This window comes from Somniosus microcephalus, chromosome 13 (genome assembly GCF_052327205.1).
Source record: "Somniosus microcephalus isolate GS21.2 chromosome 13, FLI_Smic_1.0, whole genome shotgun sequence".
Lineage (NCBI taxonomy): Eukaryota > Metazoa > Chordata > Chondrichthyes > Squaliformes > Somniosidae > Somniosus > Somniosus microcephalus.
This window is the reverse complement of record NC_140999.1, coordinates 160,675,909-160,691,594: the sequence shown is the minus strand read 5'-3', so window position 1 is coordinate 160,691,594 and position 15,686 is coordinate 160,675,909. Positions and strand designations below refer to the sequence as shown.

At 42.9% G+C, this 15,686-nt stretch overlaps 1 protein-coding gene across 1 annotated transcript; it reads right to left on the bottom strand.

The window, feature by feature from the left end:
• Positions 1-386: 386 nt before the first annotated feature.
• Positions 387-15,293, bottom strand: LOC147108719 (hairy/enhancer-of-split related with YRPW motif protein 1-like). Its single transcript, XM_086005476.1, has 5 exons — positions 14,663-15,293; positions 14,430-14,502; positions 14,231-14,314; positions 13,931-14,012; positions 387-7,337 (listed from the first exon to the last, which is right to left on the bottom strand). The coding sequence occupies exons 1-5, from the start codon at positions 14,722-14,724 to the stop codon at positions 6,787-6,789; spliced, it is 852 nt and encodes a 283-aa protein (XP_085861602.1). The 5' UTR covers positions 14,725-15,293; the 3' UTR covers positions 387-6,786.
• Positions 15,294-15,686: the final 393 nt, after the last annotated feature.

Here is a 15,686-nt window from a genome sequence, read left to right as displayed (position 1 = left end):
CACCAGCCAGGGTGTCCAGAATTGACGTGGTGTGCTGTGCTCTGCACAACATTGCGCAGCAGGGAGGTTTGGACCTGCAAGAGGAACAAGGCGCAGAGCACACATCATCTGCAGATGATTCGGAGGAGGAAGAGGAGAAAGACGAGGAGGAGGAAGGTGATGAGAGCAATGCAGCACCAGCTGCTCACATTGCTGCCCTTGATGCTAGGGATGCCCTTATTAATGCAAGGTTCGCTTAGGTTGCACCAGTGAACCAATGTCAGAAGCATATGCAAAGGCTACTCTTCCCATCCCCACCCCACCCCCTCCCAATGTCACCGACACAAAGCAGTCCTGCAAACAATGAACCACCACTTGCACAATTCCACCCGCCCCCCCGATCGGTCTCCGTCAATTAATGTCTTCCCATTCATCGTCAAGCAAGTTAAAAGGCAACTTGCCCCCCAGCAACCAAGAATGGGCAAGACGGGAAAGTGGTGCAAAAGAATAAAATTTATGTGATTCTACTAAAGAACGGAAACTTCACAAGATAATGTTTTCTCATACACCCATGTGCATATCCTTGTGCAACTACAAAGCTTTACTCATCCTTTTCCTACCGCTCCAATGTGGTGCCACACCTGCGGCTTCAGCAGAGGTAGCGGCAGGGGTGATGGGGGGGAACAATTGCTGAGGAGCGGAAGCGCTTCGAGTAGAGTTGCTACTTCCATGTCCCCTTTCGTTATCACCCCTCTCATGGGCCAGCTGCACTTCACTGCTACCACTCTGCTGGAGAGCACTTTGGTGCAGATCAGTGCAGTGCCATAAGGACAAGGCTAGGGTATCTGTCATCCTATTTAAGGTGGCAGACATGTTGGCATCCAGAGTGTGCACGGCCATGGTCAAAGCGTGCATGGACTCATTTGATTGCCGTGTTTGCTGTTCCACAGAGCTGGCCACTCTATCCATGCAGGAGGACATCATCGCAATGCCCTGCGGCATCAACCCACTCATGCTTGAGGTGGACTCCTGCATTCTCTCTGCAATCGTGGTCAGTGTGCTTGGAAGGCCTGTCAGTACATTGCACATTTTCTGGTGCTGCTCAATGATTATCCTGTTCAATGCCGGCCCCCGGGGTACAGCTTCTGTGTCCACCTGAGCAGAGCTTGGAGAGGGCTGCACCCTCTGACGCGGATCCTCCACAGCTGTCCCTACCACCACCATCTGCTCTTGCTCACTTATGAAGTGTGAGTCACCAGGTGAAAACCCAACTATCTGTCTAACTGGACCCACCAAAGTGCGAGTATCTGAGCTGGTGCATGGTAAGCACGAGTCCTGCGACAGTGCACCCTCAGAAGGAATCAGCTCTTCTAAGGATTTGTCGTGCTCGAGGTCCAGTGACACCTGCTGCATGGGTGAAGATCCTGGCGGAGAGAAAAGACATGAATTAGTACTGGCAAGGTAAGAATGTTGCAATTTATCATTATGAAGATTATCATATTTCACTTGCTGTTGAAATCAAGTCAACATGACTGAGTGTTGTATGACATGTGGGTCGCTGATATTTAATTGTGTCACCAAGTAACTGGGAGATCCCCGTCTCTACATCTGATAGCCAGGGACGCTGAAACACCACTGATCTCCAGCCCTTCCTCCTCTGCAGTTGTTAGCTGTGAAATCTGTGGAGGACCATCTCCGATTCTCTCCCTCTCTCTAGTGTTCTGTGATCTCTTCTCCTGCAACAGGGGAAAGAACAGACCTATGAGTGACTGTAATGGCATGTGTTCACCCGATGGATGAAGTGCACTTGGTGAGGGTGACTATCAGGGAGAGGCATGAAATTTCTTAAGGATGAGGGTCAGTGGTGGATGAAAAGATGGGGATGTGAGGAAGTGCATAGGAAGGATGGGTGTACCTGCAAGGTAAGTGGGTGTGAGGAGTGATATGATGGAGTAGGTCTGACAGGGCATAGTGAGGGGTTGGGGTGATGGGCACAGCAGGAGGTAGGTGAATGTGCAACTGTACTCACCTTTCCTGCCCTGGTTAGGTCATTAAAGCGCTTCCTGCATTGAATCCAGGAGCGTGGCACAATGCTCCCGCTGCTGACCTCCTGGGCAACCTCCAGCCACACCTTCTTTGTGGCAACAGCAGGTTGCTGGGAAGGAGTATCTCTCTCCTGCTCCTCACTGCCCCCAGCAGTACATCAAGCTAGGCATCATTAAAGCTGGGCGCAGCTTTTGAATGTCCTGAGTCCATTGTGAAATTGCTGTCTCTGTGGCAAACCTCCCAACTCCTCCAGATTCCATCTTTGGATTGGCCCTTTAAATAACGGAGTGCAGAGCGAGTCCACACCACGCTTGCAGCTGTGCAATCGACGCCAAAACCAGAAGTAAAATTATATTGAGGTGGCTGGGTTAAAATGGCAGACAGACAGACGCACTGAACTTACTCGGTTTCCCACGTGATATTGAACACTGTCCCGCTCCCAACACGCCTCCGAGTTAATATCTGGGCCATTGTGTACAACCTAATTCCATTTGTGAAATGGCTTAAGTGCCAAATACGTAGACATCTTCCAATCAATTAGTTTCTAACTCTGCTCTGAAACCATTGTTGTCAGGAGATGATGAAATGACAAATGGCACTTGGAATATTTTATTACAAACTGAGTGTCCATTTATTTTAGAAACATTACAATCTACAATAACTAGACTTTATTACATATGTCAGATTTCCATGTACAAAACATCACGGGGTTCAGTATTCTCTAGCAGTGCAATGGTTAATATGTTTGGTTAAAAGTTCTTCGGGAGCTATTTTAATACTGATGTTAACTCATTTATCTCTTTTAAACTGGTTAATAACTTTTAAAACAGTGCATTAAAACAGTCCACAATGGAATTTATGCCAAAGCGTTAAACAATGCTCTAGAGGAAATTTAACCCTCATGGCCTAGAAATTACCATTGGTGATATTAATGCATTAGTATGATATTCCTTTCTCTGCTATTTTAACAGAAGTGGTAACACATTTAAAATAAAGTTAATGCTTCTGCTAAAATAGCAGACACTAGCGTCACGCAAATATATTGAGCATTCATCCACTAATATCAGCAACAATAATTTTTAGAATTATAGCGAGCAATTTTCAACTTTACTGCTTGGGCGGTGAAGTGGCAAAGCGGATCGCTCGCCCATTATAGGTCCCACCTGATTTTAATTTCCACTGAAATCCGCTGGGTTCTGTAACAGGTGAGTGATGACCTCTACCAGTTTAACACCCAAGTGGTGAAGGTGAAAATGACCTCCATGTTTTTATATGGGTACATTTTTTGATGGCATGCTCCCGGTATGGTGCCTCATCCACTGGAATCACATCAGGAAATCACATGTGCAACCCACGATTTAAAATTAAAGGATGGAAAATCTTGAGAGGCGCACACGTGATTTCCTGACATACACCGTGCTGAGAGTAGCAATTGGGGTGTTATAGCATCTGATTAAGTTGAATTATACTGCGTATACAGTGCTGGTTAACAAGCCATGCTTCATGACATGGCCTGTTGTTTCAGAAAGTAGATCAGTACACTGAAGGGACAGTGTTTTAAAATCAATTTCCATTTATCTATGTCTAATCTTTATATCATCTAGAAAACAAGCCAGACTTACACACAGCATGAGTGCAGATGAGTGACATATTCATATGTATACTGAAATGATGTCCAATCAGTCAATATGTTTATATATGGATACAAACAAACCTTCCTGAACATGTTCAGAAGGGATTATGTGTGTTAAAATTCCCTTAAAGGACTACTTTCAAACTGAAAAATCAAAATATTATAACAAACAATATTAATCAAATTAAATAAAGCACACATTGTGAAAAATTCTCTTTGATGTGATAATTTTTACTTAGGAAGAATTGCTTTATAAGCATTTAAAGGTAAATAGTCAAAAATAGCCACGTGATTAATGTAGCCTGCTTCCAGGAATATACCGGTAACATGCATTTATAAAATTTACCCTACAACATGAAAAATTATGTTTGTCAGAGAATAGAACTTTTACTCATATACTTAATATTAATGGAAGCAGGAGCCATTGATCAGCTGGTTATTTTTGAACATCTGGCCTTAAATCATACATTTTGATAGCACATATCTCAAATTGCTGATATTGACTTATCTTAATGTACTCATTTAGGATTCATCCACAAGTAAAGCAACAGACCTTTTCAAACCTCCAGGTTCATAAAATTCAAACAAGATTCCCTCCCCATCACAAATAAGATCGAGTTGCCTAGGCTATGAACGCCACAGTACAGTACTAGGATTAAGTGCCACCCAGTGGGCCTGTGAGGGAATCCAGACGGTCTCTCAGGTCATCAGATTTCCACATTTGTTGTCTTACCAGCACCGTATTTCTGTTGCTGCACACCAATAAAAAAAAATCTGCAATGCAATGTTTTCCTTAGGGTGACTGGCACTTTCTTTTAGAAATAACGACAAGCTCGGGAATGTGTCAATATTTCCAGGCTATCCCTAGGAGTGTGACAATATTTGCGGGGATCCCTGGAAAGGTGTTAGTATTTCCAAGGAGTCCCTGGGACTCAAGTGTGCCAACAATTATAGGGGGCACTTAAGTGTGCTAATATTTCCTTTGTATATATGTTAATGATGATGTTGGGATGGGGGAAATCAAATTTTCCCCATAAAATATGTGAGTTATAATTTTTAGTGTGTGTCTTTCTGTTACCTAAGGAGACATGACGTGCATCTAGTCAAACTAGCACTTTGTTTTAAAGTGTGAAGTACCATTTTGTGCCACTCAATGCGTATTAAGTTACTTTTTTTTTAAATTCAGTCAATTGGTGCTCTGAAATGATAGTGGCTGTGAGAAAAATGGCACACATGCCACAGTAACAACAAAGAAGTCATTTTCTCTCAAGTTCAAAGAGTTGAAAAATTAAAAAACTTATCAGAACTAGTCAGTGGGTTAGATACTGGGCTTTCACTTCCAGGCTCTGGTTCAAATTCAGCTCTGACATTTGGGATAAATGTCTCCTCTATCTGCTGGCTGTAAGGGTCCGATATGAAATGAAGTTGGGCAGTCTCAAACCACTTCCTAGTGAACATGGATGTAAAGCCCAAAATCGTCTCTAATTGTTAATCTCATTCAGAGAGGCCACAGGATGGCTGGTGTGGGAAGTGGATAAAAGGGCCACACTGGTGGAATAGTAGGTGCTTTTCTGAGGTTGAGACTGAGACATGTTGTTGGGTGGAAGCTATACTATACATCTAGCTGTGCTATACCTGGGAGTGCTTGATTCTGACGCTGGGTGCCTGAAATGGGAGTGGGCCCCATTCTCCAGCACTAATGCTTCTCACCTTGATGAGCAGAAAGGGGCTTGATGTAATTTTTTAACCCAATTATTTGTGGCCATGTGCTGTTTGTAAGCCATTTTTAAGTACAACGGATGGTACTGAAGATATCACCCGTGTACCTCTAATTTAAGATAAAACATTCCTTCAGCGCGTAGCTGTGTATGAGAGGAAAATTGGGAGACATTATTTTGGTGCTGCACAATAGCATGTGTGTCATGAGATCTAGTTCAAATTCCATGCTGTGGTTTCACAAAAAAAAATCTTTCCTCTGATATCATGGATAGACTTGTCCAATAGTTATGTAGCTATACCCATACCAAGTATTGAGTACAGTGGGGGTTAACCTTAGTTGTTAAAAACAATGGGTTAACATTCATCATTAGATACAGTGATAATTAACCTTAATCATTGGACACAGTGGGTTTAAAGAGAATTTATATTTACATTGGAGATTAATCTTGCCCAAGAAGGAATGACATTTCCATAGCAAGTTCTCATAAAACTAATTCTGTTGCAAGGTTGAGTTTAAATTTCAAACTAGGGGCAGGCATATTGACAAACCTGCAGGAAGGAATTAGAACACTAGAGGGTACCCTTGTTTCAAAACCTGAACAATGGGCAAAGACTCCTTAACTAGACATAGCATGCTATCAGGGTAGTGAAACCCTTATTAGTGTAATGCCAGGTGACAGGTATATTCAGCTCTCTTACCATAGTAATATATCATTGTACCAGTCCAGGCAATTAGTTTAACATCTGGTTGTAATTTTTTTGTATTTTCTTTTGAAGGCAGCATCTCACAATAAGGTAGTTTCATGGGAATTAACAACCCTCTGGTACCTTACCCCATGGCTATTCTTCTGAGTCTAAAAACTGCTGACTTTTCCCTTTCCTAATCCAGGAAACACAAGGCCAACTGTAACCGAGCACAGACCAGGAACCAAACCTGGGAACTGGCTGCTTTGTAGTGCTTAGTACTACACTGCACACTGCAATTACACACTGAGCTATCCGACACTCTTAATTGTATCTTTTTATCAAACTCTAATAGTTCACATGAGTCATCAACTAAGTTATCACTTCATGCAATACGGAAAGTAAGCCTTTCCCAGTTGCATATAATAATAAATTATATACAATTGAATCTCATTATTGCAAACTTTCATGATAATAAATGTAGCCCTGCTCTCAGCTAAGGCACTGTTATAAGTCAATAAAGTAAGTCAAAGATTGATGAGATTCTCCAATAAGAACTGCTTTCCTTCTCACTATGAGTTTATAATAATGAGGTTTGACTTTAGCAGAGCTGTAGTTACCGTAACATGAAGTGTACATAGTACTGTGTGCATGATAGACACGTTACTGTGGTATTTGGAAAATCTTGTCACTTGACCTTTTAAAACAATAAACACACATTCAAATTAAAAAGCCCCTACTTCTGTAGCCCAGAAGTGTTTCCCAATTTTTACAGCTTGTATTGGAGGTCGGGCTGCAGCAGCTGGTAGTCGAGGAAGAGGATCAATGGAAAATGGGAATTGTATGGCTGACAGAGAAGAAATTGGAAATATTGAAGATGGTATATGTGCAGCATTTGTCAGCATGGGGACAACACAACCTGTAGGGGACACTTTCTTTAACTGTTCGAGATGGATACTGCTGAGCATTGACTCCTTGTGATGACTCTGTTCTGCAGGAGGAAAGCTGCCTGCGAGAACTTCAGCACTGAAATGAGAGAGAGAGGTCAGCGCAGGCTGGTGAGGATACCCTGCACTCCAGAGCTGATGGCTCGTCTCAACAGTTACAACTTCCCTCTGCGATGCACATGTGTTTAAATGTGACACCAGGCGAGCCTTCAAAGGATCAGAATGGTCTAGTCCCTCAGTCACACTGAGGTATCTGGCAACTTCAGATAAGCACTCCCGAAATCCCAGGATCCGGTAATCTGTGGCAAATGCCGGAGTCTCAAAATAACCTATTAATTCAAAACAGTAAAATTAGAAAGTGTGCAAAACATCTCATTGCAATAAAATCAATTACAGTGTGACAATATTCTAACTTTAAAATGAACTAAAAGGCAGGATGATTTAAAACTACAATTGTCAATGACAAATTACAATACTACACTCCACCACTAGCTCCACAGATTTATCTCGAGAACAGTAAAGATCAATCCCAGGTGTATGATGAGTAGCTGCACTATAATTAGCTTCAGTGCCTCAAATTATAAAGTGCTGAAATCAGCCAGCCAATCACTCCAGCTGGCAGTGGGCTTCTGTGGATATCGAATGAGAAGCCCAGGCTTGACTCTCAACACTGGCGACCAAATAGGCTGCAGATGCTCACTGTCAAGATTCACACATAAACAATGGGTGAAGTACTGGAGGGCAACTGGCATCTGTGAAAATGTACCCCAATAAGGAATACGCATATCTGGGGTAATTTTGTGACTGTGCCCTCTCGGCGAGGAGCCACACTCAGATTTCCATTATGTGTTGTCAGCGGTCAAAGTGTAAAGTCAGAAAACTGCCCTACTATGAACTACCATGGAAATCAATGAGCTATATTCAAGGCCTGCATGTTTTTCTGTGCATTATGAACAAGAGGTAGAGACCAAACCAATAAACTGAAGCAGGAAAGGATTTGGGTCTGATACTGGAGTGAGAAATGAGCACAGCCTAAGGCTGGTAGGGAGAGGATACCAAGGTTCAAAGCTGAACCAAAGTAGGAGAAAGAGTACAGTGGGGCAAGAGGCCAAAGAGGTAGTGGGGAGGGAGCAAAGAGTCTGAAGTAGGTAGAAGAAAGGTCTGGCATTGAAGCTGGGAGGGGGGAGAGGCACAGTGCTAGAACTCAGGGGGAGGATTAACCACATAACAGAGCAGGAGTGATATTAGCAAGGCTGAGACAGCGGGAGGTCCATGAATGAGGAAAAGGCAATTGAGAAGCAGTCAAGGCTGGGGTCAAGTTCAGAGAATGGGGAACTGCCATGACAACTATGCCCCATATAAAAAAAAATTTTTGTTGGAATCTGATTGGTAGTTTTCTGTCCAATAAGAAAATTGACTAGTGACAGTACAGATATTTGTCCAGTGAGAACCTATAATATATAAAATAATCTCACACACATATACACAGATAAATTGCTAAACATGCATTCAAATCTTCTTTTCATTTTTGCTATCATTAACAGTAAGCTCCAGCAAAAATATGAACGTTTTATTTCACACGTGTTAAACTTGACAATGAATTTGGCTACTGCTCATCATGAACAGTATGTGCTGCCCATAGAAATCACAGCACACAAGGAGGCTATTCAGTCCATCGTGCCTCTGTCAGTGTTAACTCTTCAACTGGAGCTGTCTAATCTAATCCCATTTCCCTGCCCTTCCCCCATATCCTTTTCTAATTTTCCTTTTCAAATACTTATCCAATTCCCTTTTAAATGATGTTATAGTTTCTGCTTCAATAGCCACTTCTGCTAAAGCATTCCATGTTCTAGTACCACTCTGAGTGAAAACATTTCTTCGAACTTTACCCTTCATTTTCTAATGATAATCCTAAATCTACGTTGTTACTGATTTGCCAATCAGTGGAAATAATCTTTCATAATTCTGAAAAGATCTATTAGATCCCCTTTAACTTTTCCGGTTCCAGTGAGTAACACTCCAGCTTTTCAAGCCTTTCTTCATAACTATACCCTCTCATTCTTGGTATCATTCTAGCAAATTTTTGCTGTACCCTTTCCCTAGTTACAATGGGATGCTGCATTCTGGTCATGAAATATGCAATATGCTCCACACTCTTTCAACAAGTTGAGAGGAATGCTCATAATGAGTTTATAAAAGGAAAGCTAATTTCTAAGTACTTCAACACAAAATCTGTTTACATGAGCCACAAGAGATTCCACTCCATCCTGTGCCCAAGTTCTGCTATGCTAATAAAACTTGCATTGAAATAATATCTTACCATACCAAAATATCTCAAAGCTCTTCACACACAAATTACGTTTTGAACTACAATGACCATTTTGAACAAGCAACATCCCACAAACAGCAATGAGATGAATGACCGGTTAATCTGTTTTTTGGTGATATTGGTTATGGGAGGAATGTTGGCCAGCAGCCTGGGAGAATTCTTTCTCCGTTCTTCTTCGAATAGTGCTGTGGGATCTTTAATGTCTGCCAGAACCAACCGCACAGGCAGATGGGATCTCAGTTAAATGTCTCATTCATATCATGATGCTACAATAGAATCCTGGAGTACAGAACCACACAATGCACACAAGAGATGGCAACATGTTGAAGTTACTTCACTACACTGGCATCTTCGGCTGCCTGGATACAAATTGCAAGCTCTGAAGGATTACTGTTATCACACCATGTCAATGTTTACACTACTGCAACACCCAAATCAACTTCAGCCAGTCCAGATGAGTCTGAACTCCAGTCAGAAGGTAAAGTTTGTATTTTAGGTAGTGATGTAGAGGATCCGCTAGAATCAGAAACAACATATGATAAATAGGTGAGTTATGATTACAAACATGTACTTTCTAGAACAGGTCACTGGATAACAATCAGGAGTTTTCTGCTGTGCACTCCAGGAGTGATGAAGCCAATTTTATCCACTATCCAGCTAACTCAGCACACACCAGAGATTGAACATGAGACATGTGTGTCCGTTTTTACATTTCAATTTTTTAATATAAATATAGTTCCCAAGATTATCATAAAATAAATACTGATGGCAGTTTTTAGAATTCAATAGTAAACTACTGTTTAAATGACCTAGAAAGCAGTCTCATTCATGTCTGCAAAAGATAAATTATTTACAACAATAAACCTCAATTACAATCAATATACCAGTAGTTAATGACTAGTCATCCACACCAGACAAATTGAGCAACTTTTTAAAATTCACTAACTGAAGATCATAAGGTATATGGGGATTGGGCGGGATCTTATTGAATGGTGGAGCTGGCTCGAGGGGCCGTATGGCCTACACCTGCTCCTATTTCTTATGTTCTTATAATTATCTCCATTGAATTAGCTGGCACAAAGGTGTTGCCCACTCTAACAAATGAGCAAAACAGCAGTATGTTAACTTGGTGCTTTTAATACACTTTCAAATGAATAGGAAAATAAAACATTATAGTCCAAGATGGATATACTTGCAGGTAGTTTTAATATTGTTTTACTTGTTTTGGATATTATATTAATGGGAATTACATGCAAACTGCTCATTTAACTGCCAAAACTTAACCACAGAAATGATAATCAAAAGGTTATGAGTGTAATCTTTGATGGATTTTGGTTCTTCGATTGCATTAATACTGCAGCTAACCGTCTCATACGACTGATCTAAGACTGGTAGCTACAGTATTGGTTCCGTGTACCTGGCAGTACCTTGTTTATACTATCTGGTTCCAACTGCATTTCCTCTGCTTAGAGTCATATACAGAGCCTCCCTCCCAGTTATTCAAATTTATGGCCTGGAATTTCCTCTACATTTGCGCACAGATATATAGGGCTGGATTTTCTCAGCGGTGTTGGGATGGTGGCGGGAAAGCTGGTTGCCAGGTTCCGGTCCCACTCCCGGCTGCAGCCGCTCTGTCAAAGGGATTTTCCCCTGATTGGCCTTGTTAAGCCTGCCCTGCGGGCTTCCCAGCCAATTAACAGGAAGCGGGTCTGGTGATGTCATTTGATGACGCGTCATCAGCCGGGTTCCTTAAAGGGACCACGGCCACATTGAGTTTGACAGTTGTTCTGTCAGTGTTTGACAGCATTGAGGTGCTGCAAACACTGACAAGCACTGCACAAAGTTGGACGCTTGCACCCAGGCTCTCCAATGACTCCCTCCATACACTTATGGAGGGAGTCACAGCATGCAGGGAGGTTCTCTTCCCTTCCAAGGGCAGAAGAGACCTCCCCAGGACACCAACACAGCCTGGTTGTACATTGTACAGGAGGGCACAAGCAGGGATGTCGTCAGAGGTCCCTGGCTGCAGTGGCGCCAACCTTTTAATGATCTCAGTGGATCACGAAACATTGCTGCAAAGCCACACTCAAACTCACCCTGCTGTGCCACTCAACACATCCCCATCACTCTGCCTTCCATACCCTACTCCTGCACATCCTTACTCACACCAACTTACCTTGCACTTCCACCCATCCCTCTCTATCTACTTTATCACTTCCGCATCTCACTAGCCACCCCTCACACTCACCCTCATCCTACTGCAAGTATACCAACTAACAACACACAAGGGTAGGCACTTGAGAGGTTTAGCCAATGTCCATGTGAAGTTTTTGGTGTTGTCATGCAGTGAAATCTATATATTCAACACTGCCCTTATTGGACAGATCTGTGTGCACCTTGAGAAGTGTCTTACTGAGTTCCAGTGAATGTTGAGACATAACTTCCCCCCACCCCTGCTATAATGATGAGTGTGCATGGAATGCCTTGGATATTAAAGGGATGCTTCACGGTGCTGGTGTGGGATGGTGTCAACCTGGTGCATCATGTGGCAGCCAGGGTTTACAGTGTCAAGTGAAGTTAATCTGGCCATGGTGATGCCATTGCTGCCCTGTGTCTAGTGCAGCATCAGTTGATTGCGGAGAAGGTTGGTGTTGTTGTTGGTGCTGCTGGTGTGCCTGGTGATGTTGGTGTTGGGACTGAGCGTGGAAGGAATCAGGGGAGCAAGGTGAGATAGTTTCTAGGGCACCGATGTTGCGGCAATAGATGTCAGCTGCAGGTGAGATGACAGAAGTGAGCTGTCAATGGTGAGAGGTTATTCCAATGAGGTGGCACTGTACATACAGTTGCCTCTAAACACTTGCAAGCTAAAGAAATCGCTATATGTCTTACAAATGCAGTAACCAACATTTTCTGCGCTCTGAAACTGATCATCTGCAACATGGCATCCTTTACACCACTTCTGCAGCGGTCAGCTTATCAGAAACATCAGAGCAGACTCAACTCACGCCAGGGTGAGCTGGCGTGTTCCCCGAGCAGCAGTAACCCATGGGGGAGCACCTAAAATTGCAAGGAAGCCTCAAAATAGCATTAAATTGGCTGTTAAAAAGCCATTTAATGAGCTCAATTGTCTCCCCCGCCACTCGGTATCGGGTTAGTTCTCCGCTGACAGACCCAACACCTGGGAGACTTGCATGGAGGTGGGTTGACAGCGGGTTTCCTACCCGCTGTCAGTCTTCACTATTCTGACAGTGGACCCGCTTCCAAACCCGTCCTCTGAGCGCTGGCAAAATCAAGCCCATAGTTACAGCCTGTAATCTGGGTGCAAACAAATTACTCGCCTTAAAAGATTGCAGAATTTTGGGTGCAAGTGGGTTACGCACGTAACTATAATACACCCGAATCTCCTTGATCTTTTATATCTGTCCATCAAACCCACGTCTGAATGAATCTCCGCCCACAAAACTGACCATGCCCCCAACTCTCCAATTGCGCGTGTTGGGGGGATGGGGCGTCTCTCAATATTGTGACCAGATTTTCAGGCGCAACAAAAAACAAAGTAATTTTTTGGTTGGTCTTTTAATTGCAATTTTTTGAAGATTTAAAATATTTTTACCCTCACAGATCTGCTCTGTGTTTTCTGATTATTTTAATGCCTTTTATGGAATAAGTATATGTCACGTTAAAAACTGAAAAGCTTCCCCGATTGCAGGTTTATAAACATGCTGTGTCTGCTGTGCATGCAAGTTGGTTGAATAAATTGAAAATTAAATTTTAAGACTCAAAAAAGAAATATACCGTATAGGTTCAGTGGGTCCTGATTGTTTACGCTGATTTATGCCCGTTTTATGTTTGGGCATATTGTAATGAGATGGGGAGGATACTTGGGCGTAACTTGACATTGGCAAAATGGGCGCAACATTGGGCACATTTTCGGGTCTAACTTTGGGGTTCTCTCAAGCAGGAAACTCCAGGCATAAGCTTTTCAAAACCGTGGGCAGTGACACCCACATTCTCTGAAACTTTCATTCGACTCCAGGTAAATGCAAAAAGTGCCCAGGTTTAACACTGCACAGGAGTTCTGCTCCATGCAGTGCGAAACCCAAGCAGTGTGAGACTGCCTTCTCCAGCAGGTTTCACACCATTGGGCCCCGAGGTCAGCTTGGGCCCTAACTCCAGAGTGTAATTTTGCAAGGCACGGTTTCTAGTGTGGAGCCTCACTGCAGGTGGCAAAATGAGGGCTCCAGCCCTCCACTACTGCGCTCACTGCCACGAAGACTTCAGTATGGAGCAAAGCCTCACAAAATAACTCCCACATTACAATCTTAGCAATTATGCAAAAGTAAAGAAACACTAACTGTGATATTAAACTTGCAGTATAAACATATGTGTTGGATAATATATCTACATTACAACAGTGACTACACTTCAAAAGTACTTCATTGGCTGGAAAGCGCTTTGGGACGTCCTGAGGTCGTGAAAGGCGCTATAGAAACGCAGTCTTTCTTTTTGCACTGGGGTCGGACCCTTCGTTCAGCAGTTCAGACCTTTAAGGAACCAACTTCACTGCTCAAAAATACTCAACAATTTGCTCACCTTTTCCGCTACTTGTATGTAGGATTTTTAAATGATCGACTGTCATTTGCAGTATTTCAGCTTTTTCCAGTTTTGTTGATCCCTGCAAAACGAGCGAGCATATTGTGGCTGTTAGAAAAGACAATGTTGGTCCCAGACAACGATGCAAGCACATTACCCGATGCAACCGGATTTTTTTTTTCTCAACATGTCCTCAGATTATTTTAAACTTGCCCTGCTTTGGTCAACAACCGCTAACAAGCTCTGCACCGAGTGTTAGGCTAGCACAGTTTAGAGGTGTACAGTAAAGTTGGGTCCTACTTGTTTCTCGTAGGCACTGGGAACCAGTCGGCGAAGTTCCGACAAGCTGTTGTTGATCCGATCTCGGCGCCGTTTCTCAACAATCTGCAATGAAACGAAAGGCCAACTTCAGTCAATTTTACAAAGTTACATTCCCGCGAATGCAGCCAGGAAGCGAAAAAAGGCGGTTTGTTTTTCTGGAAAAAAAAATTCAACCTACTCCTCGTCTCTTCTTTCTTGCCTGGCTCTGGGTGAAAGTCGATGGTAACGCAGACTTCGAGTCCTTCATATTCCTGTTTAAAATAAGATTTACATTGATATTTCCTTTCAGTCAGATTGTTAAATAATGCAGTATTTTAATCAACACCCGCCACTAACTATGGGATATCTCATTAACTATAAACTAAATTACAATTCGGGGATTAATAAATAAAGATATAATTCACGGTTTACCCATTTTCTTCTTCAATGTCTAGTTCGCTGTCCGAGGAGCTGAATTCCAAAGATCTCTTCATCGTTGAACAGCTCGCCTTCTTGTGGAATGCCCCCTCTGCTCTGAGACGTCTTGGCTGCACTGCAGTTAGAAATCCAGGCAGCTTTCCCACGGTATCAGTTTATCAGCTCGACAGCAGGTCTCAACCCTCCTGAGACCGCTCTGATTGACAGCTCGCCCGGGCCTGGTTTTGTTTTACTCATCACTGGTTGGCAGACCCGGGCTTCCCTCTGCTGAAGGGTTTTGCAGTTGGTCTGGCGATCACTTGATGACTTGCAGCAACCGCGCTCTGCATAGGATCTGCAGTGATTGGAGAATTGTCCCCTCCCAACCCCAAGGTCACGGAGGTCAGATGTGTTCCTACTCCAGCTGCGACCAGCTAACTCAACACAGACTAGGAATCCAACCTTGGGCCCTTTGTGGTCAGACACACACTGCCTTTACCAACTTAACCATTGGGGGTGTACAACTTGGATCTTTAATAACTTATTAACGAGTCCTGCTATCACCTTCCACTTTCAAATTCAAGGCGACAACATCAGATAGAGTAGATCGCCATTTATATTTTTGATTCTCAGCTGTATCATTTATATATTTTTTGTGCATGTACCAGTAGCGGGTGAGGCGTCAAACCAAGTAGAAATAATCCTAGAAACCCAATGAATATCTTAAAATCTGTTGCAGCAATCCAACACTCAACAAAAGAGACCAACAGCCCAAATCGATAAAGGGGTTTAACATACTTTGTTTTAAATCTTATTCTTTTTGGAGGTGTCCTCCTCACCTACATTTGCCCTAATGCAGTATTAAACAGAGTATCCACTGGAACTGAGATAGCAAGAGTCAAGGTGACAACAAATCTCAGGAACTATGTACTATGCAGGGATCAAAGGGACTCTAACTTATCCAAACCCAGTTTATTATTCACAGATCACAGAAACCCCACAGTGCAGATAGAGGCCATTTCGGCCCATCGAGCCTGCA

What these genes read in the sequence shown, in the direction of transcription:
- LOC147108719 (XM_086005476.1), bottom strand. Translation starts at nt 14,724, where the DNA reads ATGAAGAGATCTTTGGAATTCAGCTCCTCGGACAGCGAACTAGACATT. An exon ending in CAAGAAAGAAGAGACGAGGA is followed by an intron (nt 14,315 to 14,429) that starts GTAGGTTGAATT and finishes GTTTCATTGCAG; the next exon opens with ATTGTTGAGAAACGGCGCCG. An exon ending in CCAGTGCCTACGAGAAACAA is followed by an intron (nt 14,013 to 14,230) that starts GTAGGACCCAAC and finishes CTCGTTTTGCAG; the next exon opens with GGATCAACAAAACTGGAAAA.